The sequence below is a fragment of the Muscardinus avellanarius genome (assembly GCF_963383645.1).
Source record: "Muscardinus avellanarius genome assembly, chromosome: 3".
NCBI classification, from domain to species: domain Eukaryota; kingdom Metazoa; phylum Chordata; class Mammalia; order Rodentia; family Gliridae; genus Muscardinus; species Muscardinus avellanarius.
This window is the reverse complement of record NC_137788.1, coordinates 159,435,851-159,463,725: the sequence shown is the minus strand read 5'-3', so window position 1 is coordinate 159,463,725 and position 27,875 is coordinate 159,435,851. Positions and strand designations below refer to the sequence as shown.

The 27,875-nt window shown below is 47.6% G+C and overlaps 1 protein-coding gene across 2 annotated transcripts in view; it reads left to right on the top strand.

Annotated features, from left to right (window-relative positions):
* The window catches only part of ADAMTS17 (ADAM metallopeptidase with thrombospondin type 1 motif 17), a gene marked incomplete at both ends in the record, with an annotated part of 311,118 nt that overhangs the window by 105,035 nt on the left and 178,208 nt on the right, over positions 1-27,875 (top strand). For both annotated transcript variants that reach the window (XM_080692601.1, XM_080692600.1), the window contains one exon: positions 19,865-19,970. In XM_080692601.1, coding sequence (XP_080548727.1) covers positions 19,865-19,970 — 106 coding nt within the window. The remainder of the gene's footprint in view (positions 1-19,864; positions 19,971-27,875) is intronic.

Here is a 27,875-nt window from a genome sequence, read left to right as displayed (position 1 = left end):
CGGCAAGTTTTTATTTTTTTAATTTTAGACTTGGTCAAAATAATTGCAGTGATAGATAAAAATGTGTGCAATGTTTACTGTATGAAAGGTGCCTTTCTCACAGTAGTCATTGAATCATCAATTGCACGAGATACTGACTCACCCATACAAAATCGGGGAAAGGCTTGGAGAGAGACTGATGTCATGGTCACCCAGGAAGTAAGTGGCAGAATGGGATTCAGAAACAGACTTGAATTCAGGGCCCACTTTTTATTTTTCTCGTACCCCTTGCAATCTTCTGGCCCAAAGAGATAATCAGGGATTAGAGCCCCAAGAATTTCCAAGAGAGACAGGCACATACTGGAAACAGTGGGTCCCAGGTCAGCTCTGTTTGCAAATACACAGCTCTTTCTCTTGTGGAGAGCCAGGCGTTGCCCATCATCACGAAATGATAAGCCTGAGCTTCCTATCAATCCTCAGAGGAACAGAGTCTCTCGTGGGATCAGTGGCCATCCTGCCTGAAAAGCTCTCCTCAAAGTGGATCATTTTTTCTTAGCAATAGATTATCCCGGTGGTCTTGTGAATGGATCATCCTTATACCTACAGAAGGACCAGAAAGGACACTGGGGCTTGTGTTGCCTTGGTCAGCCAATGCCTTCCCTGGCTATCAGCCAGAGGGATATCTTGGCGGCCACGGGCATCAGTGACGAGTGCAGGCACCCCAGGAGCCATCAGGTTTTCTTCTGGCCAGGAGAAGGCTCTGTGTGGAGTGATATGTAGCTTCTCAGTTCTGTTTAAATCAAGGCCCAAAGTGAGATTCTCATTGCTGTGATAGTGGGACAGAGCTGCAGTTATCAGAGGAATGCCAGATATTTGGGCTTCGATCCATCTGGTAGCTGTTTCAGACAAGACCCAGACATGAAATCTAAAAACCAGCCCGGGAGAATTGTCGCCTTGTCTCGTGAGCAGCTGGTCTTGTATGTCAGCATCTTGCTTGGCTTTGGGAAATTCCTCCAGCACCTTCTGCTTCGATTCCCGCACTGGCCGATTCTTCTGATTTTGTGATTCCTGCAACATTCCAGATAGAGAAGGGCGATCTCAGGTCATAGTTGGAGCCTGCCTGGCAGAATGCAGAGGTCAGGAAATAGCAGTCTGCATTCTTGGCTTGTTGTATTTTTGAACGGAAGATTTTCTATTGAGAGAGTTGGCATTAATCTTTATTTCTTGGTAAGTGAAACTTTGATAAGCCAATTTTGTAACAAACTAAGTTAGAGATGAGTGGGGCAACAGAATGGATTGGGAGTCGTTCTTTCCTCTAAGAGACAGGTGTCTCTGCAGGATGCTAGTGAATGAACTTGCCATGGGACCAATCACAGGGAACTTTTGCTTCCTCATGGTGCCATTGCTCCAGTAGAGAAAAATCTAGGCCCCTTTCAGAAGAAATCTGTAGCACAATTAAGCCAAACAGTATTTGAATTTGGCTTGACTCTATAATAATTGTAATAAGAGTTCTGAGTATGGTGGTACATGCCTGCAGTCCCAGTATTGGGGAGGCTAAGATAGGAGGATAGCAGTTTTGAGGACAGCCTCAACAATATAGCTAGACTCTGAGCAACCTAGCAAGACCCTATTTTAGAAAAAAATTTAAAAAAGACAGCTGGGGATGTAGCTGGGAGGTAGAATTCCTGGATTCAATCCCTAGTACCAAAAAAATACCCTAAGAAGAGCAACCATAAGAAATTATTTCATGTGGATGGTGGGCTGGACACATAAGGCTAGAACATTCTATGGTTTCTAGTGCTTATAAATAATAATAATAATAATAATAATAATAACAATAATAATTAATGTGCAATTCCATACTCCCTCAATCTTTTTTTTTTTTTTTTTTTTGGTACTGGGGATGGAACCCAGGAGCATTTTACCTCCGAGTTATACTCCAGCTCTATTTTTTATTTTTTATTTTGAAACAGAGTCTCACTGAGTTGCAAAGGGACTCACTAAATAATAGTTGAGGCTCTCTGAACTGTGATCCTCCTGTCTCAGCCTCCCAAGTGCTGGGACTACAAGCGTGAGCCACCATGCCTGACCGTCCCTCAATCTTAAAGGATGGGTCTTTATTGCGAGAGATTGTGTGCTTATTTGCCTGGTTGTTTATGTTGGAACCAAGACTGGACTGACTTACGGACAAGCAGGGCTTTGCTTTGTTTCCACGCTGGTGGGCACTGGTGTGGGATTTCAGGGTGTAAATGTCATGATGGGAATCCAGCAGGAAAGAGCCCTGTGACTTGAATCTTAAAGCTAAAAGAATGGATGTCGATACGTATTTTCTGAGCAATCCCAGTGATCTATCAGTATTCTTCAAGTGGAGAACAAAATGGACAAATGGCTTTTATATTGCAAATTTGCTCACATTATCCCACAGCAATTCCATTTTTAAGAAATAAGTAATTTTCAGAAAACAAAGTCAGTTACTTTTATAAATGTCAGCGTGTGTTCAGCTGTATGAAGTCTATTTCCCCATAGACTTGATGCACACATCTCGATAAAAAATACCAAGATGTATCAAATATATTGACATTCTAAGTAGCCCGGGAAACAGGTTTTGAGCCTCATCAAACAGAATAGAGTGGTTTCTTTTTAAAGTTTATATCTATTTCTTAACAACAAAAATCATGCACCGACGCCCCTCAACTTACAAGGGAAGTCATCATAATACGTTCATCACCAGTTGAAAAATCTGGAAGTCAAAAATACGTTGACTACTACAAACCTACAGAACCTCACAGCTGAGCGACACAAGCCTCTGTGGCATGAGCTGATCGCTCGTTACCGTTCGCTGGCCCTGGCGAGGGTCATAGAGAGCTGGTTCCTTCTATGACAAGCCTGGGAAAAGACAAGAATCCAAGATTCATGTTCTACCCGATGTACATTGCTCTCACAGCACTGTCAAGCTGTCAGTAATTTGTAGATCATCTCTATATATGTCTGACCCTCAACTATTTATTTTTTTTCAGTTTATGTTCTTTACAGCGTCCAACTTAAACTGAATATTTGATTCAAGGTACTTTCCCCGCATCATGCCTGTACCTACTTGACAAAATGCGAGTCTCACCTTTTGTCATCCCTGGGTCGCTTGATTCTAATTCATTGTTGGTGAATCATGATGGACCCTTCCTCATTTATCCCATGAGTCAGCTCAGTCAAGATCTGCAAAGAAGAGCACATTCTGCAAACCACTCATGGTCATCAGCTTCTGAGGGATGCTCCGGCGACCCCTGAGAGCCCAAGGGTAATGTCCCCAGGGTCTCTTGGTCTGGCTCCACTATCCGGAGAGGATTTTTTTCCAAGGGCATGTCCTTGATTATATTCTGCGATTTCTTTTCATTTGGTGTTTTTAACTTTTTGGGGTTTATGGATCCCTTTGGAAACTCGGTAAGATCTATAAGGCTTCTTGCAAGAAAGGCATGCCAAATTTTGCAGTTTCAAGGGTTAAAGACATCTGAGGGAGAGCCTCAAGAGTTGGTTTTTTAATAGAAAAATCCCTGGACTTTGCACCGCACTTGGCAGACTTCTGCTCTGGCCCCTTGGACGTGTTATGCGCCTGCCTGACCGCGGGTCCGTCTGCAGAGGCAGATCCTCTTGACCCCGGCAGTGGTTAGCGGGACGACCTGCAGCCAGACTGTGTGCACACAGCAAATCCCTCCTGATTGGCTGCAGCACCAGCCTGGGAAGCTGACTTCTCTTGTTTTGTTTTTCCTCATGTGGCAAATGAGGACAGTACTAGCATCTTCCTTGGGATGGTGGTTGCCTGTGTACATATGTGTGCGTGTGTGTCTGCACCTGTGCATGTGTGTGTGTGCATCAGGAGCCGCAGGCATTCCACAGAGCCAGGTGGGTGAGTTTATGTGTGACTTGACACTCGCAGAGTGTCTCAACCCTGGAACATCTTTCAGCTTTTCTAGAAGAGCCAAACTGCTCCCTACAGTGGCCTTTATACTCAGTTATACTCTCTTGACCAACATATAAAAAGTCTTCAATCTGATAACCTCGCCAGGTTATCGCCAGAGCGTTTAAGCTTTGTTAACATGTGGGTATGAGTTGATACCTTCTTTGTGATTTTTGCTTTGCATTTTTCTGACTAGTGGTGAAGTTGAGTATCTTTCACATTACTTTTGGTCATGAGTTGAGAATTTGCATCATGTCTTCTGTTTGTCTTTAACCTTGTCTTATGATGGCTTTTGTCCTGGAGAAGTGTTCAGTGTAGGTTTAGATATCTTAGTGTACCATTGTAATTTCTGCTTCTGAGATCTCACTTTCAACCTTCTTTACTACTTTTAAGGTCATAAAGATGTTCCTTTCCATTTTTTTTCCTGACAGGTCTAGAATTTTCTTCTCACACATGTATATTTTGTCTACTTATAAGTTTTTGTGTACAGTACGAGGTGGAGGGGGGTTAATTCATTGGTTTTCCAGCATGCCACCAACTTTCCCAGTACCATTTATCAAATAGCTTATCTCTTTCTGATTATCTGATATTTAAAGAAGAGCCAAGCAGTCTGCATTTTATGTAAACACTTGTAATTTTGAATTGTTAATGACTAATGACAGTTTCTACTTAAGTATTAAACGAGCCAAACAAAATCTTCTATAATCCAAATCCTACGGTGGCGACCCAGTTTGCAACCTCTGCTGAAATGGTTTAGAGCAAGGCGTCTGCTCTAAATACCCGAGACTGAATCCCACCTCCATCCCTCAGGCAGGCTGGTGACATCCCCGAGCCTCAGATTCCTCATTAGTACCCGGAAGATGCTAATGATCTGTACCTTGTCAGGTGGTAACAACTATGAAATGAGATATGTATAGAAATCCTTAGCACAGGGCCTGGTACGCACACAGTGTTTGGCAGACGTTAGGGTCCCTGCCATCCTCCTCCTGGTCATCATTCATTCTCTCCTATTCTAGTGCACTTCATAGCAGCACAGGGTGGTGTTTTATGAAGATTGGGTCAACAGTGCTGGTGTGCATTATTTGTTTACAGGACATACTGAGGACGTATTTAACCATCGCTGAGCTGCACGGGTTTAATTGATACGCGAGCCAGGCATGGTGAAATACGCCTACAATCTCAGTACATGGGAGGCTGAAATAGGAGGATCCCAGGTTTGAGGCCATACTCAGCAACTTAGACCATCAGTAATTTAGTGAGACCCTGTTTCAAAATAAGAAAGGCTAAGGGAGGGGTGTAGCTTGGAGGTAGAACACCCCTGAGCTCAACCTGCAGTGTTAGTAAATAAAAACAAACAAACAAACAAACATGTATGAGTGGTTCAGAGACGCTTAGTGAAGTGCAGACGTAGCTCACACCGCGGTAAAGGCATCACCGTGGGTCTTGAGCACCTAGAGGAGGGAGGAGGACCGTGTATGTCTCCTCCGTGGAAGGGCCACTCCAGGACATACTTCAGAGCCCACACTGGAGAGAAGTGACAAATGCGGAGAGCCCTGGGGAGATTTCCCAATTATCCAGGCTCTAGAGGCTGACATTGGTCAGGACTTGGGACCAGAAGGAAAGGAACAAATTCCACAGTGTGAGAAGACCAGGAAACAGCAGGACCTGATGATTACTGATTGCTGAGATGGGATGGGAGACGGAGAGAGGGGAGCTGAGTGGAGCAAACTTAAACTCTTGACCTTTGGGGAAGGAAAACTTGAGGAGACGCGGTTTGGGGTGATGCATCCCAGCGGGCGAGCCGAGCCTCGGGAAGCCAGGAGGGCCAGCCTCCATGGGCAGAGGGCCCCAGCAGGGTGCCAACAGGAGCCTGGCCCTGGGGAGGCCTCGTGGGACCCACCTTCTGCACAGAGGCCACCAAGGAATGTATGAAATTGCTTAAAAGGTGAAAAAGATTTGTTTATTCTCTTTTGACATGTTAAGGGCAGAAACTGACAGGCAAGCTAGTTCTCTAATCTGGGATAATATTAAAACCCAAGGTAATAACCAGGCGTGGTGGCACATGCTTGTAATCCCAGCATTTGGAAGGCTGAGACAGGAGGATTGTGCTTTGAGGATAGCCTCAGCTACTACTTAGTGAGGCCCTTTGCAACTCAGCGAGACCCTGTTTCAAAAGAAAGAATAAAAAATAGCGTTGGGGCCAGGTATGATGGCACACGCTTGTAATCTCTGTGTTTGGGAGGCTGAGATGGGAGGATCGCACAGGTTTGACAGGAGGATCGCACAGGTTCGAAGCCAGCCTTAGCTACTTAGTGAGGCTCTCAGCAACTTAGTGAGACCCTGTTTCCAAATAAAATATAAAAATAAGTTTGGGAGTATAGCCTGGAGGTAGAAAGCCTCTGGGTTCCATCCCCAGTACCACCAAAAGAATAAAATAAAATAAATAGGGCTGGGGGTCTAGCTCAGAGATAGAATGCCCCTGGGTTCCATTCCCAGTACTGGAAAAAAGAAAAAACCAACCTACTGGTCATGAGTTGTAAGGGTACAGCAAGAAATAACTTCACCCCAAAGGCAGGGCCCTGGGGCCCACTCCATCTGCCATCTGCCCCGCCCATGACAACCACAGAGGCCGAACCTCTCCCTCGGCTGCCACCAGTCCCGACCCAGCCCGCCTGTTTCCTCTGGCCGGCTTGGCGTCCACCTGATGTCACGGTGCAGCTCCCGCCAACATTCTTTCTAAAAGGCTGACTTTTCTTAAAATAAAATGGAATGTCATCATTTTTGCTTCCTGTCAACATAGCCTGAGACTGTCCTAGGGCCTCCCCGGGCCATCAGGAGGGAGGACTTGTCATGGTGGCTCATGCATGTTGAGTCAGTACCCACATGGCGGCTGGCTTCTCATGTCTGGTTACTGCTTTAGTTGAGGGGTTGCAGGGTCCTGTGAAGGGATGATTTATGGGCCTGTGCTCAGGAGCTGGTGCCTGGAGCTGCAGTGGGACCTGGCCTGACCCTTTTTGTGCAGCCGAGAGCAGGGCCTTGAGAGGTTCCGAGAACAGAGCGCACCGTGGATATGTTTATGCTTGCTCCAAGGTCTCACTTGAATTCCGTAGTTCGTCCTCAGGGACTGGCTTTGCTGGGCTCAGCATTGAGTAAGAAATGTGGTTTCTTAATTATTCTGAGAAAGCTTTTCTTTTCCTGTGCTAACTTGGCAAATATTTCTCTGCACAGCCTTGTATTTTTTTCATCCTCTAGAAATACAGTGACCACCACAAAAGAGCCAAACTGCTTTGCAAGGTGTTTCAGGGAAGTTTCAGGCGCACGCCATTGCAAAGGTCCCTGGAAGAGGGTGAGGCTGAGTTACAGAGACAGACCCTCTGGTCTAAGACATACAAATCATCCAGGGAAAGTCAGGGGCCACGTGGGGGAAGCCGGCCTTGAGCAATATATGCTACTATGGCCTTGTCAGTTAGCACCTGAAGGTACTAAGACAGACTTACATCTACCTTGTACATTTGGACCAGGGCCACCATCTCCTTCTCTTGTGCTTTCGTGAAAGCATAGCTAAACATGCAGTCCAGTGAATACTTATAAACTTAATACCCCTGTGTAACCAGGACTCAGGTCAAGAAAGCAGGCAGTTCTAGTCCCTGGCAGAGCCTCTCAATGCACTTTCTGGTCTCCAGTCCCTCCAGGGCATCCTCGACCTGACTTATCCATCACATGATGAAGTCTTGTAGGAAAGCATCCTGCGGCCACCTCTCAGACTAGGCAGTATCATCTGTCACTGGTGCACATGCGCCTTCCCGGCTCCATCCCATTCACATCCACTTTCTAGACATTGTGGTCACAATTCCCCCACATTTCCTAGCTTTGTGCAGTTGGGATTTTGAAGCGAGTCAAGGTGGGTAGCAGTACCTCGTATGTGTTTTCTGGCGACTCCACGGAGCCCTGAGCACCTGCGGTGCCCCTTGCTGCTCTGCTCTCCTCAGGAGTCACTGAGCCGAACCAGCAGAGACGCTTCCTTTCTGCAGACATGCCGCTGTGCACTAGGCAATGCTCCCGGGTTCCCAGGCAGACCCAGAAGATTGGTTCCCGAGTTCTCTGCCCTCTGCCCCTTTCTCTCACAAGGGCTACATCACCTTTTTCTGACATTCTTTGAAAATCTCTCAGAGCTGAAGAAACTTTCAGCCTCCAGTTCTTCAGACCTAGCAGAATGCTACTTTTACAAGAGTCTTTTGAAAGCACCTCCTTCCTTCCTCCCAAGACACTATTTATGAGCCTTCTCAGAACATTTCATAGGGCCCAGGGATTTCCAAAGAGCCTCTTGCAAATGGCAATGCACTGGGATGCGAGTGATGTGGGCCTACATTGGGCAGAGCGCCACGTCCTGCTTCCTTTACAGGGATCCCTGGCTGGAAATTACTGTGCAACCCCACTGCCAAGCAAAGGAAGCATGGCACGTCTGTGCCCTCACTTGCCCCCTGTCGAGGCTTCGTGTGATGTTAAACACACAGCCATCGCATTTCATTCAACCGTAGCGCCCATTCTTCTCCAACAATGTAGCCAGTTCAACCTTCCTATGGGGGGCAGGAAGACGGGGGTATTTTTATTTGTTCCCATATTGTAGTCTTGGTGTATTAGTCTGCTAGGGCTGCCTAACAAGTTAGCATAGACTGGTGGCTTGGGCAGTTGACATTGATTTCTCACTGTTCTGCAGCCTGGGAAGTCCCAGCTTACTGCTAGATTGGGCCCTCGTCCCTGGCTGGGAGATGGACATCTCAGTCCCCGCTGTGACCTTACATGGCATCTTATGTATATTTGGACAGGGAGAGGGAACACAGACTCTCTGGCATCTTCTTCTTCTCTTAAAAGGATACCAGTCCTGTTAGGGCCCCACCTTTATGCCTACATCTAACCTCAATGGCCTTCCCAGAGGCCCTGTTTCCAATGAAAGCCACATCAGTTGTTAGGGCTCGACCCTTTGGGTCCTGGTGGGCACAGTTTATTCCAGAATATAGAAGGTGATTAAAATGTGTGCGGTGGTTCTTCATAGCCCCAGCCTTTGCCTTCTCGCCGGCTCTAGCTGTCATCCTGGATTAGCAGCCTTCCCTCAGGGCCCGGCTGGCCATTGCTGTAACTTCACACAGAAATGTCAAGAGAGGTCATGACTCAAGGCACATGCTCCAGACAGAGTGCAGGCCTGGTCAGGAATGCGCCCCTCCTGCCCAGTGGCTTGAATATGCAAGGGAACGCTGGAATCCACTCGCAGATCCTCTTTGAGGACATCTAGCCCTCTGAAAGACTTAGTTGTCTCCATCCCCACTTGGAGGACATTTTTAGGACACAAAATACATCACACCTACCTCCACCAAAAACCCCACCAACCCAGCGGGAACAGGTACAGTCGGAGAACATAGAGGAATCTTAAAGCTGTCCAACTAAGACTAGCAACATTTATTTTATTGACCCACACAAACGCTAAACCATACAACAGATAGGAGGATGTGAATGAACTGAAGTTTTCAAAATTCACAAGGGTCCATTAGTATGAGTGTGGCATCCACCTCACACTATGGGCTTTTAAAATGATCATCCTGTAATGCCCGCCCCACAAGCACCTCCCACACACGCACTCCCATGTGCACACACAGAAACCTGCATACCCGCCAGGTCTGGGCTGAGGTCCCTGGAGAAGCTGCCTGTTGGAGACCCCAGCGTTCCCCCTGCAGACCCCAGGGCTTCTCTAAGAACATCTCTCTCCTCTTTTCTACCTGCTTCTTGGTCTTTTCCCTGAGGTTCTGTTCCCGAGGCCATTTCCCCTGGGGCCTGTGCTGCTCTTGCTTGGGTTAGAATTCGTGCCTGGCTTGGGGCCCCGTCGTGTCCAGGCAGTCAGGAAGCACTTGAAGTGTTTGTCAGAATGGGAGCTTTGCAAGGCTTCTCCATGTCCCGAGGTGAACCGCTGGAGGTCATTCCTAGTGTGCATGGGGGCCTATTCCAGAAGCCCCTGAGCCTCTGTGGGGTCCTCCAAGGAGAGCCCCACTGGTCATTTAGGGAAAGTGACATTGGCTCCTGTACTTCCCCACTCCCACCCCTGGCACTCACCTGATGGGACCACCAGACACAAACAGCATCTTGTCCAGCGTGTGGGAATCTGCATCACCGCTCCGTGCATTTGGCTGCAGCTGGCTGTGGTCTGTTGAACATCAACTGTCATTTATTTCTCTTCCGTCCCCCTCTCCCAGCCCATTCTGATTTCCACAGAATGTAGTAAACTGTTGGGATAAACCTTCTTGCCTCCAACTTGTCAATCCAAGGGGAATTTACTCCTCTACTTACATTTAATTCACTTGCTTTGTCCAAAGTGTCGTCTGGTAGGAACCGCTGCCCAAACCCTCGGGTCCTCAAAGTCAGAAAGATTGAATTCTTTTCTTTTTTTTAAGATTTCTATATATTTTAGTGCTTCCTTTTGGGAGTTTATTCATTTCAGGTTAAGTTTTGTGTGTGGTGTGAGGTAGGCGTTTCCTTTGTATCTTTGGCATATAGATACACAGTTATCCCCATACCACCTGTTAAAAAGACCCCCCCCCCACCTTAGCTCTTTTGTTCCCCTGAATGGTCTTAGCACCCTTGTCAAAAATCTTCTTACAAGCCAGGCGTAGTGGCACACACTTGTAATCCCAGCATTTGGGAGGCTGAGACAGGAAGATTGCAGTTCGCGGATAGCCTCAGCTACTTAGTGAGGCCCTTTGCAACTCAGTAAGATCCTGTTTCAAAATAAAGAATGAAGAATAGGGCAGGGGGTATAGCTTGGAGGTGGAATGCCTCTCAATCTCCAGTACTAAAAACAAACAAACAAACAAGCAAACAAACAAGCAAAAAACTCCTGACAGCCAGGTGTGATGACACACACCTGTATTCCCAGTACTTGGGAGGCTGACACAGGTTCAAAGGCCAAAGGTTCAAGGCCAAGTAATTTAGCACGATCCTGTTTTAAAAAAAAGTTTTTTTTAAAGTTAGGTGTTAATGTACACGATGTACCTTTACAAACATATCAGAGTCAGTCACTGCCAGGCGTGGTGGCACACGCTTGTAATCCCCACGCTTGAGAGGCAGAGACAGGAGGATCGCACAGGTTTGAAGCCAGCCTCGCTGGCTTAAGAGACTGTGTTTCCAAATAAAAATATAAAATAGGTCTGTGAGTGTAGCCTGGAGGTAGAAGGGCTTCCAGGAACCCCAGTACCACCAAAAAAAAAAAAAAAAAATGTCAGTCCCTAAGCCAAAGATAAGAAGGTGGGGCGGGGGTGGGATTGGGGTAGGAATTGGGGAAGGCCTAAATGAGTGATGTGTGCACGTATGCCTCTACCATCTTGTACGTCATTAAGATATATGCCTATAATGCACCAATAAAAAATAAGAAAAAGGGCTAGGTGTGTGACTTGGAGGGAAAATGCTCCAGAGTTCAGTCCCCAGTACAAAAGAAAAAAATAAAGAAAGAAAAGAAAAATATTTAACTCCAAGTGTCCAAATGTGAGGGTTTATTTCTGGAATCTCAATTATACCCCATTTTAATCTCTATGCCAGTGCCACCTTGTTCTGAAGTTGTATTAAGTTTCAAAATACTCTTAAGTTGTATTAAGTTTCAAAATTGTGAATGTGAGTCTTGGGTGATCTGACTTTGAAAAGCTGTTACCTTAAAACTCTGCCCACTTACTGCTTGAATTTCGGCTCCCCAGAATCCTTCTCAATCTACAGATGTCATCCACAGGCATTCTTGGGTAGTAGTAGCAGGTCCTACAAAGCTGTTATTTAGGAGGGGACCAACACACCGCTCTTGGATGCCCAGGCCCCACCCTCTGGCATGGTATCAGGTTAATGACCTTGACTAACACATCTTCCTTCCACTGTGATTGACCCCAAGGAATCCAGGGGAGCAAGGGGACTCTAATACCTGCCGGTGGTGGACTTGCTAAGATAGGGCAAGGTCTGCCAGGGATTCTCCAGCTGTTCCCCAAGAGATGGGGCACTGAGGTGGGACAGTGAACTATTGACTGGGCAACTCAGGGGCCAGTGGCTTCCTGTGGAGGTGACGGCTCTGTGGTCCACTGGCCTTAGACTGGAGAAACAAAACTGCAGAGAATGAATCTGACTTGGTCAAAGAATCCAGAGAGTATAGAACGGGGAAATGGCAGCAGTGCTTAAATGAAAGCTGAATTTCTTTGTTGCCACTGATAATGAGGACTTTATTCTGCCCGGTGAGCTTTTAGAGTGCAGTCACTCTGCAGTCCACAATTGTTTTTGCCGACTCGCTGAAACGCATTCGTAATTCCAAAATCAATGCTTGGAGCGCTTTGGCAGTCGTTCACGGACATGTGCAGAGTGGTGAAAATTTTGAGTCACCAGACAGGCGCATTCCCAGCTGAGGTTGAACAAGGCCACGCTCGGCCGGCCTGTTTCAACTCTGAGACTACAAACAAGCGCCCTTTTCACGGTGTGTTTAGGGCTGCGTTTTTCACATTTTTGCGCTTTTTCTTGGTGATTTCACTGTTCAAAATGGTCCCCAAGCGTAGTGACGCAGTGCTATCTGTTCCTAAGCACAGGACTGCTGTGATGGGCCTCATGGAACCCCCCCCCCCGCCCCCCGATTCAGGAATGAGCCATGGGGCTATTGGTTGTGACATCCTTGTTAAGGAATCAACAACCTATATTAAAGAAATTGTCTTTATGCAGAAGAAACACATGTACGAGTGGTTGACAAGATGGTAAACAGGTGCTCATAGGCGCCCAGGCCTGTTTTATTTGCTAATTCAAGGTTATAGAAACTTACTTTTTAGATTCTACCTACCAATGTGCAAGGCCCTGGGTTCAGTCCCCAATACCCTTCACCCCTCCCACACACACATATATGATTTAATTAATTTATTTTTTGGTGCTAGGGATTGACCCAGTGGCATTCTATCTCTGAGCTATACCCCCCGCTCTCTTTTAATTTATTTTTATTTGGAAACAGGGTCTCGCTAAGTTGCTAAGAGTCTTACCAAGTTGCTGAGGCCGGCTTCAAACCTGTGATCCTCCTGTCACAGCTTCCCCAGCACTGGGAACAGAGGTGTGTGCCACCCCACCCAGCACGCTTACTGCATCAGGCTCATATATGGGATTTGGATTTTATAGGTCTATACATGGTATAATAATGGTATAATAATGGTGTGTGTGTATGTGTGTGTGTGTGTGTGGTAGTAAGTTTCACATATATTTACATACTTTATATAATTTATATTTATATATACTTTTAAAAAAATTTTAATTGGTGCATTACATCTTAATGGGTACAAGATGGTGGAGGCATACCCGCACATATCACTCATTTAGTCCTTCCCCAGGTCCCACCCCATTCCCTGTCCCTTCCTCCTTCTCATGATTGGCTTAGTGATTGGTTTTGGTGTGTTTGTGAATGTACATCATGTACATTAGGGAACTTCCCTCTCCCCCTCCTGCCACTCCCAGTAAGATCTCCATAGATGAGCAAATACCTATGCTTTTTATTGTACTTTTTATTATACTTAATATTGACATATAATTATATATAATTATATATAACCCACCACATATATATCACCATGTCTATCACATCCATACACACATAGTGCATTGTATATGTGTGTGTATATATAATTGATTGTAGTTATCTTCCACTTGGCACACACTTGGCTTTGCTCTTAGATGCTAGTCCCAAGCTCAAGCCACCCTACTGCTCCTTACTGAAGTTTGCAAGAGCCCAGATGCTTATGGGCGGGCCTCAACGTAAGACTCAAGGGCAGCACCGCAGGGCTGCCAGATGAAGAGCTGTAAGTTGCCCTCTCGTAACTGAAGCGCGGGGTCCCAGGAACAGCCCTGAGGGTGTCGGCATCTCCAGCAGTTATCAGAAAAAAAACTGAGCATGTCACTCAAAGGCGGACAGAGCCCGTGCAGGTCTGACGACCGGCCGCGCAGCAGGGCCAACAGCTGTGAGCTGTTTCACACAACGACTTGCTGGATAAGCCCAAGTTTATACAGTCGGGTGGTGTTTACTTTTTAAATCTAGAAAGGATCAAATGGTCAGCCCTGAGTTTATGAATTAAAAGCTTACACCATGCATTTTTCTACCCCAAAAGAAGATAATAATTAAACCTCTTCAGTCTATTTCTTCTCCCAAATCGTGTGTCTACAGAGGAAAGGAGAAGGGAGAGGAAGGATCTGTATTCAGTAGCATGACCGAGAATGTGGGTCCGGGGTCTGAAGGACGCGGTCTTCTTCCCTGGAGTTAGATAAGCTTCCCGAGGCATCAGAAAAAATTAGTATAGCCCTTCATTTTCCACCCTCAGCATTTCAGCTCTAGAAAATGGGGTTTGCTCCCCTCATTTTTGTGTGTGTGGGGGTGGAGTAGAGATGGAACAAACTACCAAAGTTTAGGATACAAACACACGTCCAGTCATGCATTCGATAACTTAATTTCTTGATTTCTCTGCTGCTTGGAGGGTGTCCGCTCAGAGTTGAAATGCAGAGGGCTTTGTGGGTTTGTTTTGGTTTTGTCTCTCTGATCTCTGCTAAATGTCACCTTTGGCTAGATGAAATGCAACCCACAACTTTAACTTTCATAGCAACACACATATTAACTATTGTCTCTCAGCCAGGTACAATTCATTCGATTTCCTAATAAGAGGAGAAAAGTAAAAACAGCTCATTCCTTCCCCGTGTCCTAAAGGTAGCTACTGTTTATATTGGTGTATCTTCTGGTCGTCTTATCTTTAGGCTTAAAAACATCTGGACTGAAACATGAGAAATCTTCCGTCTCTTCTGCTTATATCTCTACCTACATACACATTATAGTTAGGAACACCAACTGAGTCCTCAATGATTATACGATTGCTCGTTTTTGTTGGTTAACAAAGTTTCGGTGAGGGAGGCGAGGCATAAGGTTTATCTAGAGAAATTTGAGTGTTGGAAGCAGAGAGTCCTGAATTTGTATCCTTGTTTGGATACTGATTAACCACACAGCTGGCAACTGAGCCTCTGTTTTCCCACCTGTAAGATGGGCCCAGCACTACCTGCTTAATAAAGAGAGGCAGGAGTCATGCCCATGGAGAAGCACAACTTAGCAAATGCCACTTGACTCTCTCTTTCCCCTTCGTTCCAAGGAGCTACACAAACATGTGGGAGCGATGATTTTTAAAACTTTGTAAGTTAGTTCTACTATGGTTTCTTTGGTTGAGAACTTGGAATCATGGAAGCCAGAAGCCAGTGAGAACAGCACTGTAGGATATAAGAAACCCTCATTAAAAGAGAATTGCTGTGAACTTGGGTGGTAGGCCTCATTTTCAATAAATCAATATGGAGAAAACTGGTTTTTCCTCATTTCTTGACAACCACCAATATGGAAGGGGATTTTTTCCCCAGTTTGGTGCTTTATGGAGCCTGAGGTGTTAGGGGTGTGTGTTAGTCAGCCTTATATCACTGTAGCAAACATCTGAAACAGTCAACTTATCGAGAGCAAAGGATTCTTTGGGTTCATGGTCTTAGAAGTTCCAGTCCAGTCAGGTGACCCACTGCTTTGAGGCCTCTGGTACCGGTGCCAGGTGGCAATGGTGGTGAATATGAGAGGAAAGGGCAGGACCACGATCCCCTGTGAGGCCAGGTCCCCAGAACCTGCAGACCTCCCGCCAGGCCCCGCCTCCCAAAGGCTCCACCACCTCCCAGTCTGGAAGCCAGACCTTTAAAACGTGGGCCTTTGGGCGCACGTAATAAAACATGGACTGTACGGCCGTGCATCTCGGCCTAGGACACCCCTCCTTTCTAGGCTGTTGTTCCCTTCCATAAAACATTAAATACTGGTGGGCTTAGTTTTTTGTCCACGCTCTAGGGTTTAGTTACCATTTATTTCCCCGCAGCCCTCGCTTTTATGACAGCCTGGGATTTTTCTCAGACTTTGTTTTGTATATCTAAGAAACTTCATACACATAACCAACACCGCTCCTGGGCTCCATTACCAGGGGCCATTTTCCTTTAGGACTTCTCTCTCTCTCTCTCTCTCTCTATCTCTATCTCTATCTCTATCTCTATCTCTATCTCTCTCTCTTGGTACATTATAATCACACCTCTTGATTATAATCATACCTCTGTAGTTCAGGGTGCTAGAGGCACACGTGCACACAGCACTCTCTGAGCCTCCCCCAAGTCCAGCCCCGCTTTCTCACCCTCCCCACCTCCCCGTGCTCAACACAGCCATGGGCTTAGATAAGTCTGTGTGTGTACATCATGTCCATCGAGGGGTTTTTCTCTGCAAGTCTTCCTCCCACTCCCGTCTCCCCTGGTTAGTTCCCATTCTCACTAAGGTTTGTCTAGAAGCCCCTGAGGTCCAGTTTCCCCCAGCTTCTACATATGAGGGAGGACATCTGACCCTTCACTTACTGTGACTGGCTCCTCTCACTTAGCCAGTCACACTTAGTAATGTTCTCCAGTTCCATCTATTTCTCTGCAAATGACATAATTTTGTTTGTAATCCATTCATCTCTTGATGGGCATCTCTGCTGATTCCATAGTTTGGCAACTACGAATTATGCAGGTATAAACATAGATATGCACACATTACTCTGGTAGTTTGGTTTCCATTCTTTCGGGTAGATACCCATGATTGATATTGCTGGGTCAAACGGTAGGTTCCTTCCTATTCTTCTGAGGATCCTCCACACTGTTTTCCAAAGTGGTTGTATTTATTTGCAATCCCACCAACAGTATCTTTTATATCTTTTCCTATGCTCAGTTTAATGACCAGGCTAGATGTGATCAGAATTTTTAAGAGCAGTAGCCCTTAATCCAACTTGGTGTAAGAATAATTCTTGTAAATAAACAGATCCTTTGATTTCTAGTTTTAAAAGAAAAAAAACCACCCACACACCTTGGAAAAATTAGAATGCAGTTGTTGCGTGGCGCTTTGCTTGCTGTTTCAGGAGCGTGGCCTGCTACCTAATTAAAGTGGAGAGTCAGGTCTGTCCACTCCGAGCAGAGAGCAGCCAATGCTGGGGTGGGGGAGTGTTTGTGCGGCATGTAAAGTCCGCTGGTTCAGCAGCAGCAGACCCAAGGGGAGCACTCTCGGGACAGCAAGCTCAGCACATCTGGCGGTATTACATCTCCCTTCCCCTCACCCAGGCACTTCTCCCGGGCCTGCCCATCTGATTTTTCCTGATTGATTCGCTGACCCAGAGAAGCTGCAGCCTGGGCTGGGCAGGCACTGTGGGTGTGTGTCTAAGCCTGTGTGTGCATACCAGGAGGGCTAAGTAGCAGCATTCCAGCTCCTTGCTGGTACACTTTGCAGCAGCAACCCACAAAGCATTTTCAAGCAGAGCCAGAATAATGGCTCTGAAGGCATGGAGAAGCCAGATGGCCACTTTCCTGGTCGTCCTGCTTCAGCCTCCCATAGTCTACAGGAAACACATCTCAAGGCCAAATGGAATTTAATTTATTGCTTTTCCTTTTCTTCCTTTCTTTTCTTTTTTCCTTGCAAGTCTTCAGCCTTGGCCAAGAAAGTTGCACGTTTCCAAATAAAATTAGGCCTGTGGAGCTGGGTGCGGTGGCGCGTGCCTGTTAATCCCAACCACTTTGGGAGGCTAGGCAGGAGGATCCCCAATTCAAGGCCACCCTGGGCAACTTAGTAAGGACCCGTCTCAAAATAAAAATAAAAAGACCAGAGATGTAGCTCAGTGGTAAAGTGTCACCGGATTCAATTTCTAGTATTAAAAAAAAAAATAGACACGTGGTATGGTGCCCGGGTTCAGTGTGCAGAACATAAGGAGAATCGCCCACTCCTAGTCCCAGAACTGGGTCTCTCTGCAGAGGCGGCCCTGAGAGCTTCCTCTGTGCTTCACAGAGAGGACCCACAGAGGGTGCCCTTCTTTTGACTGAGTCCTGCACCAGCTTAATTTTTACTTTATTATTTTCTAGTACCGAAGATTGAACCCAGGGGCATTCTACCTCTGAGCTATACTCCTAGCCCTTTTTATGTTTTTATTTTGAAACGACATCTCACTAAGTTGCTGAGGCTGGCCTCAAATTTGCAGTCCTCCTGTTTCAGCTTCCCGAGTACTGGGATTGCAGGCGTGTGTCACCACGTGCGGCTGATTTTTATTTCTTAATGAAAACCACTCCGATGGAATCCTAGCGCTTCCCTGAAGGAAGATGCCGGTGATCGTCAGTAGCAGATGATGACCCACGAGCAGGCTTCATGCTCAGGAGGCTGCTTTGGCTTTGATGTCAAGAAAGACGGCATTGGTTCATCTTCTTAGGAGCAGAGAGGGAGGGTTTTGTTGGTTTTGTTTTGTTTTTGTGGTGCTGGGGATTGAACCCAGGACCTTGCGCATGCTAAGCAAGCACCAAGCACTGTACACTGAGCCGCATCTCCAGCACCCTAGCGGGTCATTGTTAATAAAGCACTTCCCCGGGGCTCCTCTCCCTGACCCTCTGCCAATTCCTCTCCTCTCCTCCTGCAAGTTAGTGGGAGGAGCCAGCAGGTGAGTGGCTTGGACAGCATCTGTGATGGAGAACAGGGGGGCTTGCTCGGGGGGCCACAACCCACCCCCTAGTATGGCGCTGGCAGGCAGAGTTCACCCTGATTTAGCTGCCCGTGTGCAGCGCGCCCCACACCCAGTGTGACCTGTCAGGGAGGGAGCACCCGAGCTCCCCATCCGCCACCTGGTGTGTGTCTCGCAGGAATTACGAAGGCCGGCTCATGGAGGGTAGATGCCACAGACAAAGGAGGGCGATGGCGGCTTCCCTGGGGCTGGCTGGGACTAGCCGAGGTGGACCTGGGGTGTGAGGAACGCCTGTCCTGGGTACATGCAGAGAGCTGCCGTGGGCCACGGGAACCCTGCAGAGCCAGCCTGCGCCAGTGTGGCCCATGGGCCGGGCCCTCCCAGCCCTGAGGCTGAGCGCCCGGCATTCTCTAGATGGCACCGTGTGGTTCTTATGTTCGCTGCCATGTCCTCCTCTAGAAAACTCCCAGGCTCCAACAGCTGGCCTGTCAGCGCCCGCCAGCACCCCTCTGCCTCTGCACACAGCCTCCTGCACACGCGCTGCCTGTGCTGAGGATGCAGGCGGTTTTGCCCAGCCTAGGTGAGGTCCTCGGGCATAAGCAGAAAGGAGGAAGCTGGTCTGTGAGGGCTGTCTCAAGCCCCCTTCAAAGCTACTACTCTCCCATGTCCCCTCTGGTTGATCTCTTCTCCCTCCTCTCTTCTCTGTCTGTCTGTCTGTCTGTCTCTTCACTATATTAAAGCTTCGTTTTGGAACTTGCGGTGTGGCCTTCCCTGGCCTGCTCTCCATGAGCCCCAGTCTGGACCCAAGCTCCCCCTGAGAGTGTAGACCCTCACAAGGCCAGAGCTAGGTAGGGTGAGGGCGAAGGTGCCCAGGGTACACCCCAGGGTTCTTCCTCTCAGGGGTATGGAAGCAGGGGGTCTGCTTTTAAGCAGGAGCCCCCTTATACCTGGCACATCGGGCACCTTGCTTTGCTGCTGCCTGGGCACTGAAGAAGTTGCACGGAACTGGCTTAGGGTCCCAGGTGACCTCAGGGAAGTTCCCTTTCTCTCTCTGAATCTTGCTTTGCCTCTGTTCCCTCCATCCTGAGCAAGAGGATTGAATCTGATGATATACATAAAGCACCCAGCATACCACCTGTCAGATAGCTCAATGCCTGATGTTTGTGGTTACTGTTATTCTTACTGGCTGAATACCAAAGCATCGCACACAGACCAACCCTACGTGAGCTCCCGAAGGGCAGGTCCAGCCCTGGGGGCTGCAGTGTCCCCAGACGCCCCCTCTCGATCGTGCGTGATGCTGACCACGCGGACTTGCCCAGGAGGTCAAGGCCTCCCCCATTCTGAAGAGGATGTTTTTTTGTGTGTGTCTCTCCTGCAGGAATCGCTTACTTAGGAGGTGTGTGCAGTGCTAAGAGGAAATGTGTGCTTGCCGAAGACAATGGTCTCAATTTGGCCTTTACCATCGCGCATGAGCTGGGCCACAAGTAAGTATCGGACTCCCTTGTTCTGCTTTCTTTAAATTCCTTTCTGAAACACACGTTGTTGCCCTTGAATTCTGAGGTCCTGAAAGAGGCTCCTCTGTGCTTTTTTTGCTTCTGAGATGAAGGGCCTCCTCCAGTAAATCCTCACCCTGCAGGGAGCCCGTGAGGTTTTACAGAGAGACTCTCTGAGTGTTGAAATGTTAATTTGAGGCTCATGTTTTTTCTTATAACCAGCACAGTATTTTTCTGGGTGTCTTATTTAGTTGTCCTGCTTCTTGCCTGGGTCAGCATAATCTTTAACGGACTCTACTGCCATCGTTCAAATCGTGGGATTTATCTTGAGACGATTAGCTTTCAATTTTCTTTTCAGCCAGTTTCAGAGGAAGTCTAACTTTCCAAATGTAGAATTGAGTGTCTAAGTTTGAAAGAATTAATAGCATCTGCCTGTGCACATGGAAATCCAAAAAAACACCTAGAGTTCAAAGATATGTTAGGGGGAATCTGAGGTGATGGCCTCCTTTTTCCAAGAGGAAACAGGGTCAGAGGGGTTGAGTGGCTGGCCCAAGGTTGCATTCACCTGCAGGAAATCTCAGGGGGCAGGAAGCCAGCTGATTCTCCAGCTGTGGCCTGAAAGTTCACCCTTTGTCCTAGACTGTATGTCTGTTTAATGTTTCTCTGAATGCAAAACAATGATATGACTGTAAAATTGAAAAAAAAATCAAATTAAGGAGGCCAGACCATGCAAAACAGTGGAATATATATGTGTGTGTGTGTGTTTGTATGGAACATAGCTAAATGGAAATCTAGTTCTCGGGGAAGAAAGTATCATAAAGGCTTTCTAATGAACTCCCCAGGAAGATGCCTGTGAAGTCTAGCTTTGACCAAAGGGTAAAAGCCAATGTATACAAAGGAGTATGAAAACAACTGTGTTTTCCTGGCATTAGTCATATCTGTGGCTTTACTTTTTGTTTTGTTTCATGTATCTGGTCCTATTTTAATGTTTCCCCTTCTGTGGAGGGGTTCGGTCATTGGCTTTTTTTGGACTTGTTGGAGATGGTGCTGTGGGTGCAGAGAATAAAGATAACGCCTTGTGGCTGTCCTGTGCATAGACGTGGAGCATGTTACTATTGGCCCAGCGTTTAGCAAAGCAGGATGAGCAGTTGTCTCTAACCCTGACTTCATATTGACACTATTTTTAAAATATTGCTGACAACATGTCACTCATCCCATTTCTATTAAATGCCATCCTTTTTCTATTAATACCTCTGAATTGTTAAAAATTGGTACCCAAGAGTCATACAAACATAAGTTAAAATGACTTTGGCAGGCACCTTCTGACAATCAAAGGACCCAACCAGCTTGTCATAGTGCCCAGGAATCTGTCACCTACTGGCCAGAAGAACGCAGAGCTGTCTAAACATTTGCCAGCGTCCAGCTTGCTGTGGATTTTTGAAGAGTATCTTTAAATAAGATAATCTGAGCTAAAGTTATATCAACTGCAACAGCCCAGGGCAGCCTCAGTACCGTGGTCCATGCTGGAGTCCTGTTTGCACATACATGTGGGCCCACACAGTGCACGGGGGTCTTTTCTCCTGGGACATTAAGAACACAGAGGACCATTTTCTCCCTGATGGCCTGTTGGGTTGTGCTGGATCAAACGCGGGCTCAACAGCACAGGAGGCCTGCAAAGATGAATGGTTAGATTGACTTGACTGTAGTACCCTTTAGCTATAGTCTGTTTAGAATTTCTTAGAGGCCTCTTTACAGCTTGCTATTGAACCCTAATTACCTACAAAAACAAACACTGTATTGTTAATCAAAGCCAATAAAGCCAGCCAGCACTTGGCCCTCCCGCTTGCAGGGTGATTAGGGCTTTCCCAGGGAAGTCTGGTGTCTCTGATTAGCGGCAAGTGTTGGGAAGCAGAGCCCTGAGAATGAAGCCACATCCTCCCATCCCCAGGCCCCTCTGGTCACCCCGCTGTGGGAAGCACACAGGCCTTTGTGCCAAGACCTGTGCTGTCAGCGAAGCCAAGGGCAAGCTGCTTCACAGATCAAAACGTGAAAGCTGATCCTTATTTGGGATAGAGTGGGGTCATTTCACTCCACCTTCCTGATTATATATATAAGAAAAGTCCCAGGTGGCTTGCCACTGCTCCCTTTCCCTCCATGCTGATAAAGCAAAGCATCCCTTCCGCCAGGTCGGGGCACACCTTTGCATCTGAGCACACAGAGGTGAGATTGTGCCGTCAGTCACCTGGCATGCCTCATATTGGGGTCTGTCCTCAGCTCTGAATACCAGGAGGAAAAGACCTTTTCCCTGTGAGCCACACATGCTCCATGTGGTCAACAGCGAGTCACATATGTTAGCCTGCTTTTGTTTCTTCTCTGGCTGTCAGAAAACACAAAGCTGAATTGAGGGATCATTCTCTGCGCTGAACTCAGCCGTGTCCTGGAATTGTGTTTTCTTTCTCCCCTCGCCTCTTTCTATTGTCTCTTTGTATGCATAGTTTTGTTTTAAATCGTTGAAACATGAATTATCTGGTACTGGGAACTGGCTCCAACCCATTTTGCAATCAAACAGGTCCTGAATTATAAATTAAATGAAAATTCCTGCCGTGGTGATGTCAATTGCTGCTTTGGACATGAATTCATAGCATGCCAGTGGTGTTTAAGTTAAATCAGATCGCTCATTTATTAAGCAGCTACTCCAGGGCAGGTACCATGTTAGGTGTCAAGCATCCATTATGGTTTTAAATCAGTTCTGTGATTAGGGATTATTTAGCTTTTACTTTATAGGATAGGAAACTAGCATTGATTTTTTTGTTTAATTTATACTCTTGATTTAGTATGATTATGATTGCAAATCATGTATATCATTCTATCTGTGCAGATTAGGCTCATATTAAAGAACCAAATGATAGAAGGTAGTTGATAAAAAAAAAAGTGAGCTTTGGATATCTAAAAGCCAAACTCTGTTTAAGGGAAATCAATGCTTTGGTTAGCTGCTGTGTAATAGGCCATAGGAGCCACATGCCATCAAGGGACTCAAGTTCCCTGGAGGAAACTGGCAGCTCTCTGATGCTCTGCTAGGGGGGCGGGCTGGAGAAGCCCCACGGGTCAGCTGGGGAGTACCAGTTGCAGGTCCTGGTATGGGTCAGAGGCAAGGACCTGGGGAGGCGCAGTAGGAAGACGAGATAGCTCTGAGGGGCAGCCAGGCTGGCCACAGCTCTGGGGTTTGGGATGAGCATCCACACCCTGGGTTGCCTGCTTGCCTGTGAAAGGCTGTCCTGGTGGGCCGATGCACGCTGCCTTTAGGTTCCCCTGGTAAATGGAAACATTGGCAGTGTAGATGTAGGGAAGTGGTTGTAGTGGTTGCTTGGGAACCATCTTGTAGTGGTTGCTTGGGAAACCCACCTTTAAATGAGTGTGTCTTGACTTGTGTTACCTTAGCCTCCTGGCATCCTGCTGCCACCACTGGACGGTCGGTGATCGTGCCAGGGCTTGGGAGGATGGCTGCGATGGGTCAGAGCTCTCTTACCCAGTGCTGTCGGGGAGGGTGACATTGAGGAAATGGGGCAGTTCCTTGAGGGAGCAGCCCACTGCACCAACACTCCCCAGGCCTTTTCCCTCTGGGAAACCAGCTAGCAGAGGACAGAGTCCAAGGTGCTGATCAGATCAGTATTTGGTGTTAGAGAGAAAGAGAGGAAGCGAGAAGCAAGAATTTGTTTCTCTCAGACAGGCTGGGCTTTGAGTCTCAGCCTTGGTTGGTCTTGTGAAAGACCATCTCGTCATGAGCTTAGATTTACTCCCGAGAAAAAGCAGAAGGAAATCAGGCGATACCTGCCTGGATGGAGGAAGGAATCAGTAGTGACTTTAATCTTAAAATGACTGGGTGTAATACACGGATTGGGATTTTAGAATATATATATATATATGAATATTCTATGATTTGAGACGTTCTATGTAATACAATATGTTCTATATGGAGATGGAATATATTTTGTGACTTGGAAGTTAGGGTGTAAAAGAGCAAATGGCTCTTAATGGAAGTTGGTGGAAAGACCTTCTGTTCTGAGGGAAGTCGCATCTGACCGGGAGGTTATATCCACGCGAGGCTAAGTTAGTCAGCTTCTCAGCATTGTGGCAAAAATACTTCACAAGAACAACTTGGAAGAAGAGGACAGGTCTGTCTTGGCTCATGGTTTCAGAGGTCTCAGTGCACGGGGAGCCAACTCCACGGCTCGGGGCGTGAACTGAGGCTGAACATCATGGCAGGAGGGCACTGGGGAGGAGAGCAGCTCTGCTCATGGCATCCAGGGAGCGGAGAGAGAGAAGCTAAACTCTTACAGGGCACATTCCCCACTGAGCTCCGACTAGGTCCTCTGTCCCAGTAGTCCATCCAGCTATCAGTGCCTTGATCAGGGATGAGGCCAGAGGGATCGTGGTCCAACTGTTGCCTCAAATCCCCGTCTCTGAACCTTGATGCACTGGACACCATGCCGTCAACACATGAGCTTTCTGAGGGACATTTCTCATGTGTTGACGGCATGGTCTTACAAACCATCACAGAGACATATTCTTGGTAAGAGCTTGTGCTGGTATAGAGGGCAGGAAAGCATAGAACGGAGTGGACACTAGATATCTGAGGCTCAGGGAAACCCTACACTGTGCATGTAGCATGCTTCTAAATCAGATAAAGCAGCAAGCTTTTGGGAGATTTCTAAAGACAGGAACCCTAGATAGGGGACAGTAGAGAGGGGGACTCCAATTAATACATACCCTTCAGGGGAAGCAAAACAGCCTATACTGTGTCTTTATATGTAGAAACAAAAATATTTCCCTCTGCAGAAAATATACACTGCTGTGTGTTGAATTTAGGAGGCTTTGTGAGTTAAACCTGAGCTGGAGCAGGGCTAGAGGGATGCTTGCTTTGGGAGCCAGTCCAAGCCCTCTCCAACCCAGATGACGCAGGGAGGTTCTCCAGTGGCTCAGCTGCCATGCAGAGGTCAGCCTCTGCCCATGTTCAGGGTGGAGGAGGAAATGCCTCCTCTTCCTGGGGCATTTCCTGGCACCCCTAGGCCCTTTCTCAGGTCAAAAAACTATTCTCTTTCCATTCTAGAATTCACCTCTTAGGATCTGCAGGCTCACTGTGGTGTCTGAATGATGTGCTCTTCTTGGAAGCTTGGGAACTGGCTTAGATGATGCATGATCAGAACTACAGGAAAGGAATGTCTGGGACATTCAGCAGTGCTAGTGGCCGGCTGCATCCAATAAGCCACTGACCATGGGGCAGAGTCTTAGGTGGGTTCTCGGGGTAACTTCCCTGCATCCCAGATGAGAACCACAGCTGCCCAACACCACTGGGGTCTCATCATTGCACTTTAGGTCAACAGTCACCTTCTTGCTTCTGCCCCTTGCTCCCACATCCTGAGTTGAGCCACAGTGCTACTGAAAACCATCCTGCCCTCCTGACCCTTGCTTGCCTCTGTCTTCCACCCTGACTCTTGTGTGCTTTGTAGCTAGGTACACTCAAGGTAGACTCCATCTGATACCTACCCAGAGACCCCCTTGAAGGTGTAGCATAGACATACGGTGACCTGTGAGGAAGTGATGGAGAAGAACTAGTGCTGCAGAAGTCTAGTGAAGGGGGCAGAGTAGTAGAGAGAGAGGGACAGGTAGAGCCCGCCGGAGTCCTGCCTCCTAGAGAGAATCAAGTTCTGAGTAGCCGTAGGTACTGAGGAGAGAGACACAAGGCTGTGGACCTGAGGTACGCGTTTACTGATAAGGAGCTAGGTTTGGCCATCTTGGTCCTTATGTGCATGCCTGCAGACACAACATTGTAGATGGACTGGTCATAATCATGGTGATGCTCACCTGGGTTCCTAGACCCACAGAAATGTCCCTGGATCTGTCACTGTGTTTTGGATGCACAGTCCTTGCTGGTAGGAGGGGAAGGAATGTAGAAGCTTGAACAGAGCTGGGGACTTGATTGCCTGTGAGGACAGAGGGCAGTGGACCCTGTGCCCACCAGGTGCCCTGATGTGACAAGGAGATCCATGGCCCCGGGCTCATCACATGGAGTGCTTGGTATCTTCCACATAGACACCCATAAAAATTGGATTCAGTCACTCCGGATGCCTTTAGAGAGGGGATAACATGGGGCAAAGGGAGCCGAGAACAGGAGACATCAGAGAAGGATGTCCCAGTGACCACAAGCCTCAGGATGCCCTTGTCTGCCGTGCTGCTCGGCATACAAAGGGATCTGATCCCCGAAGCGCGGCTCACGGGCAGGGTTGTGTGTGTCTGAGCAGAGAGAAGAGAGAGCCGTGTGGGGGGAAATGTTCTCGTAACTGGGGTAGATATGGTTGCAATAGAAGGGAATTGTCTTAGTCCCAGAACAGGAAGGAAGGCAAGCCATAATCCAGATGTGCGAAGCGTGGAAATGCGCGTCTGTGATCTGTGTTAAGAATTGCCGAGGGGACCCAGGACAGATGTGGGCAGGCAGGTAGGCAGCCAGCAGACTGACAGAGCCGCTCTCGCCCAGAGTGTCTGGCCTGAGTGCTCCAGCTGGTAGGTGCAGAGCAGGCGTCAGAGGAACCAGCCTTATAAGAAAGCCACAGCAGAGTGGAGATTTGGGGGAAAGTCCTACTGTTTAGAAATCCTGGGGAGGGGGTGAAGTGGACTTTTGTCCCTGCTGGAACTAGGGCACTGGGGCTCACACAGGGATTGCCTTTCTGGAAGAACAGGAGAGGGGGCATTTTCCGCCAGGGAGAGCCTTGTGTCCTGGGCTGAGGTCTGGCGCAAGAGGCTGTGACAGCTCCTGTTGCTCCTGAGCCTCAGCTCCGAGCCATCTCCCACAGTCTCTGCCTACAGGGCAATCGAGGAGGTAGCTGCCTTCAAGGGCTCTTGAGTTCCCCACACCAGGGCTTGGAGTCATTCCTGAGTACGATTTCCCCCCCCACTTGGCCACCGCATCAAAGTGGGCGTGTTGAACGTTGCTAGATGCAGCCTCTTACCCAAATTCCAGAGACTTACAAAATGCGCAGACCCTGTCTCCTCTTAACTGTCCATTTATCTTTATCTTTTTAAAAATTTTTTGCCACTGAGGATTACGGGATTTTTCACATCAATCAACCCACTGCGAGCTTCACAAGATCTCTGCTGAGCTCAAAAGACTTGGGACCCTGGGGACTCTGAGAGTCTTGCCTGCCCTTCCCCTTTCTCCTCCACTTCTGTGGCATGAATACAAGAAGAATTTCCTCCTGTCCCTTCTTGATGAGGAATTTTGAATTGGTGCTGTCATGGTCGCTAACACAGAGCATCAAAGACGCTATGTGTGAGCCGGGCGTGGTGGCGCACGCTTGTCATCCCCGCGCTTGGGAGGCAGAGACAGGAGGATCGCCAGGTTCGAAGCCAGCTGCGCACGCTGGCTTAGGAGACCCTGTTTCCAAATAAAAAATATAAAAATAGGTCTGGGAGTGTAGCCCGGAGGTAGAAGGGCTTCCAGGAACCCCAGTACCACCAAAAAAAAAAAAAAAAAAAAGACGCTATGTGCTTTTTGACCCTATTTCAATGGCTTTCCTACCATTTGTAGGGATTCCTTGTTACCTGATGTTTACAGGGGCTACAGAGAAGTTTCAGTGCTTACCTTTGGAGTCTTATCTTTCACACAGAGTCCTGTGTGCAGAGAGAACACTTCTTGTTATTATCTGGGCAACCCAGAGTCCCTGTTTTAAAGAGAACCTTTATCAGCAGCTTTCCCCGCCCAGGCCCGAGGCCTGCCTCAGAGGAGAGAAACACAAAGAAACAGAAAGCCATTAAAAGCTCATCAGCAAGCAGGCAGGTGTGGTCCCACCTGTCCCCCCTCCCCCCAGCAGTGGCCCTGCAGCTATTGGCTGGACTTTATCA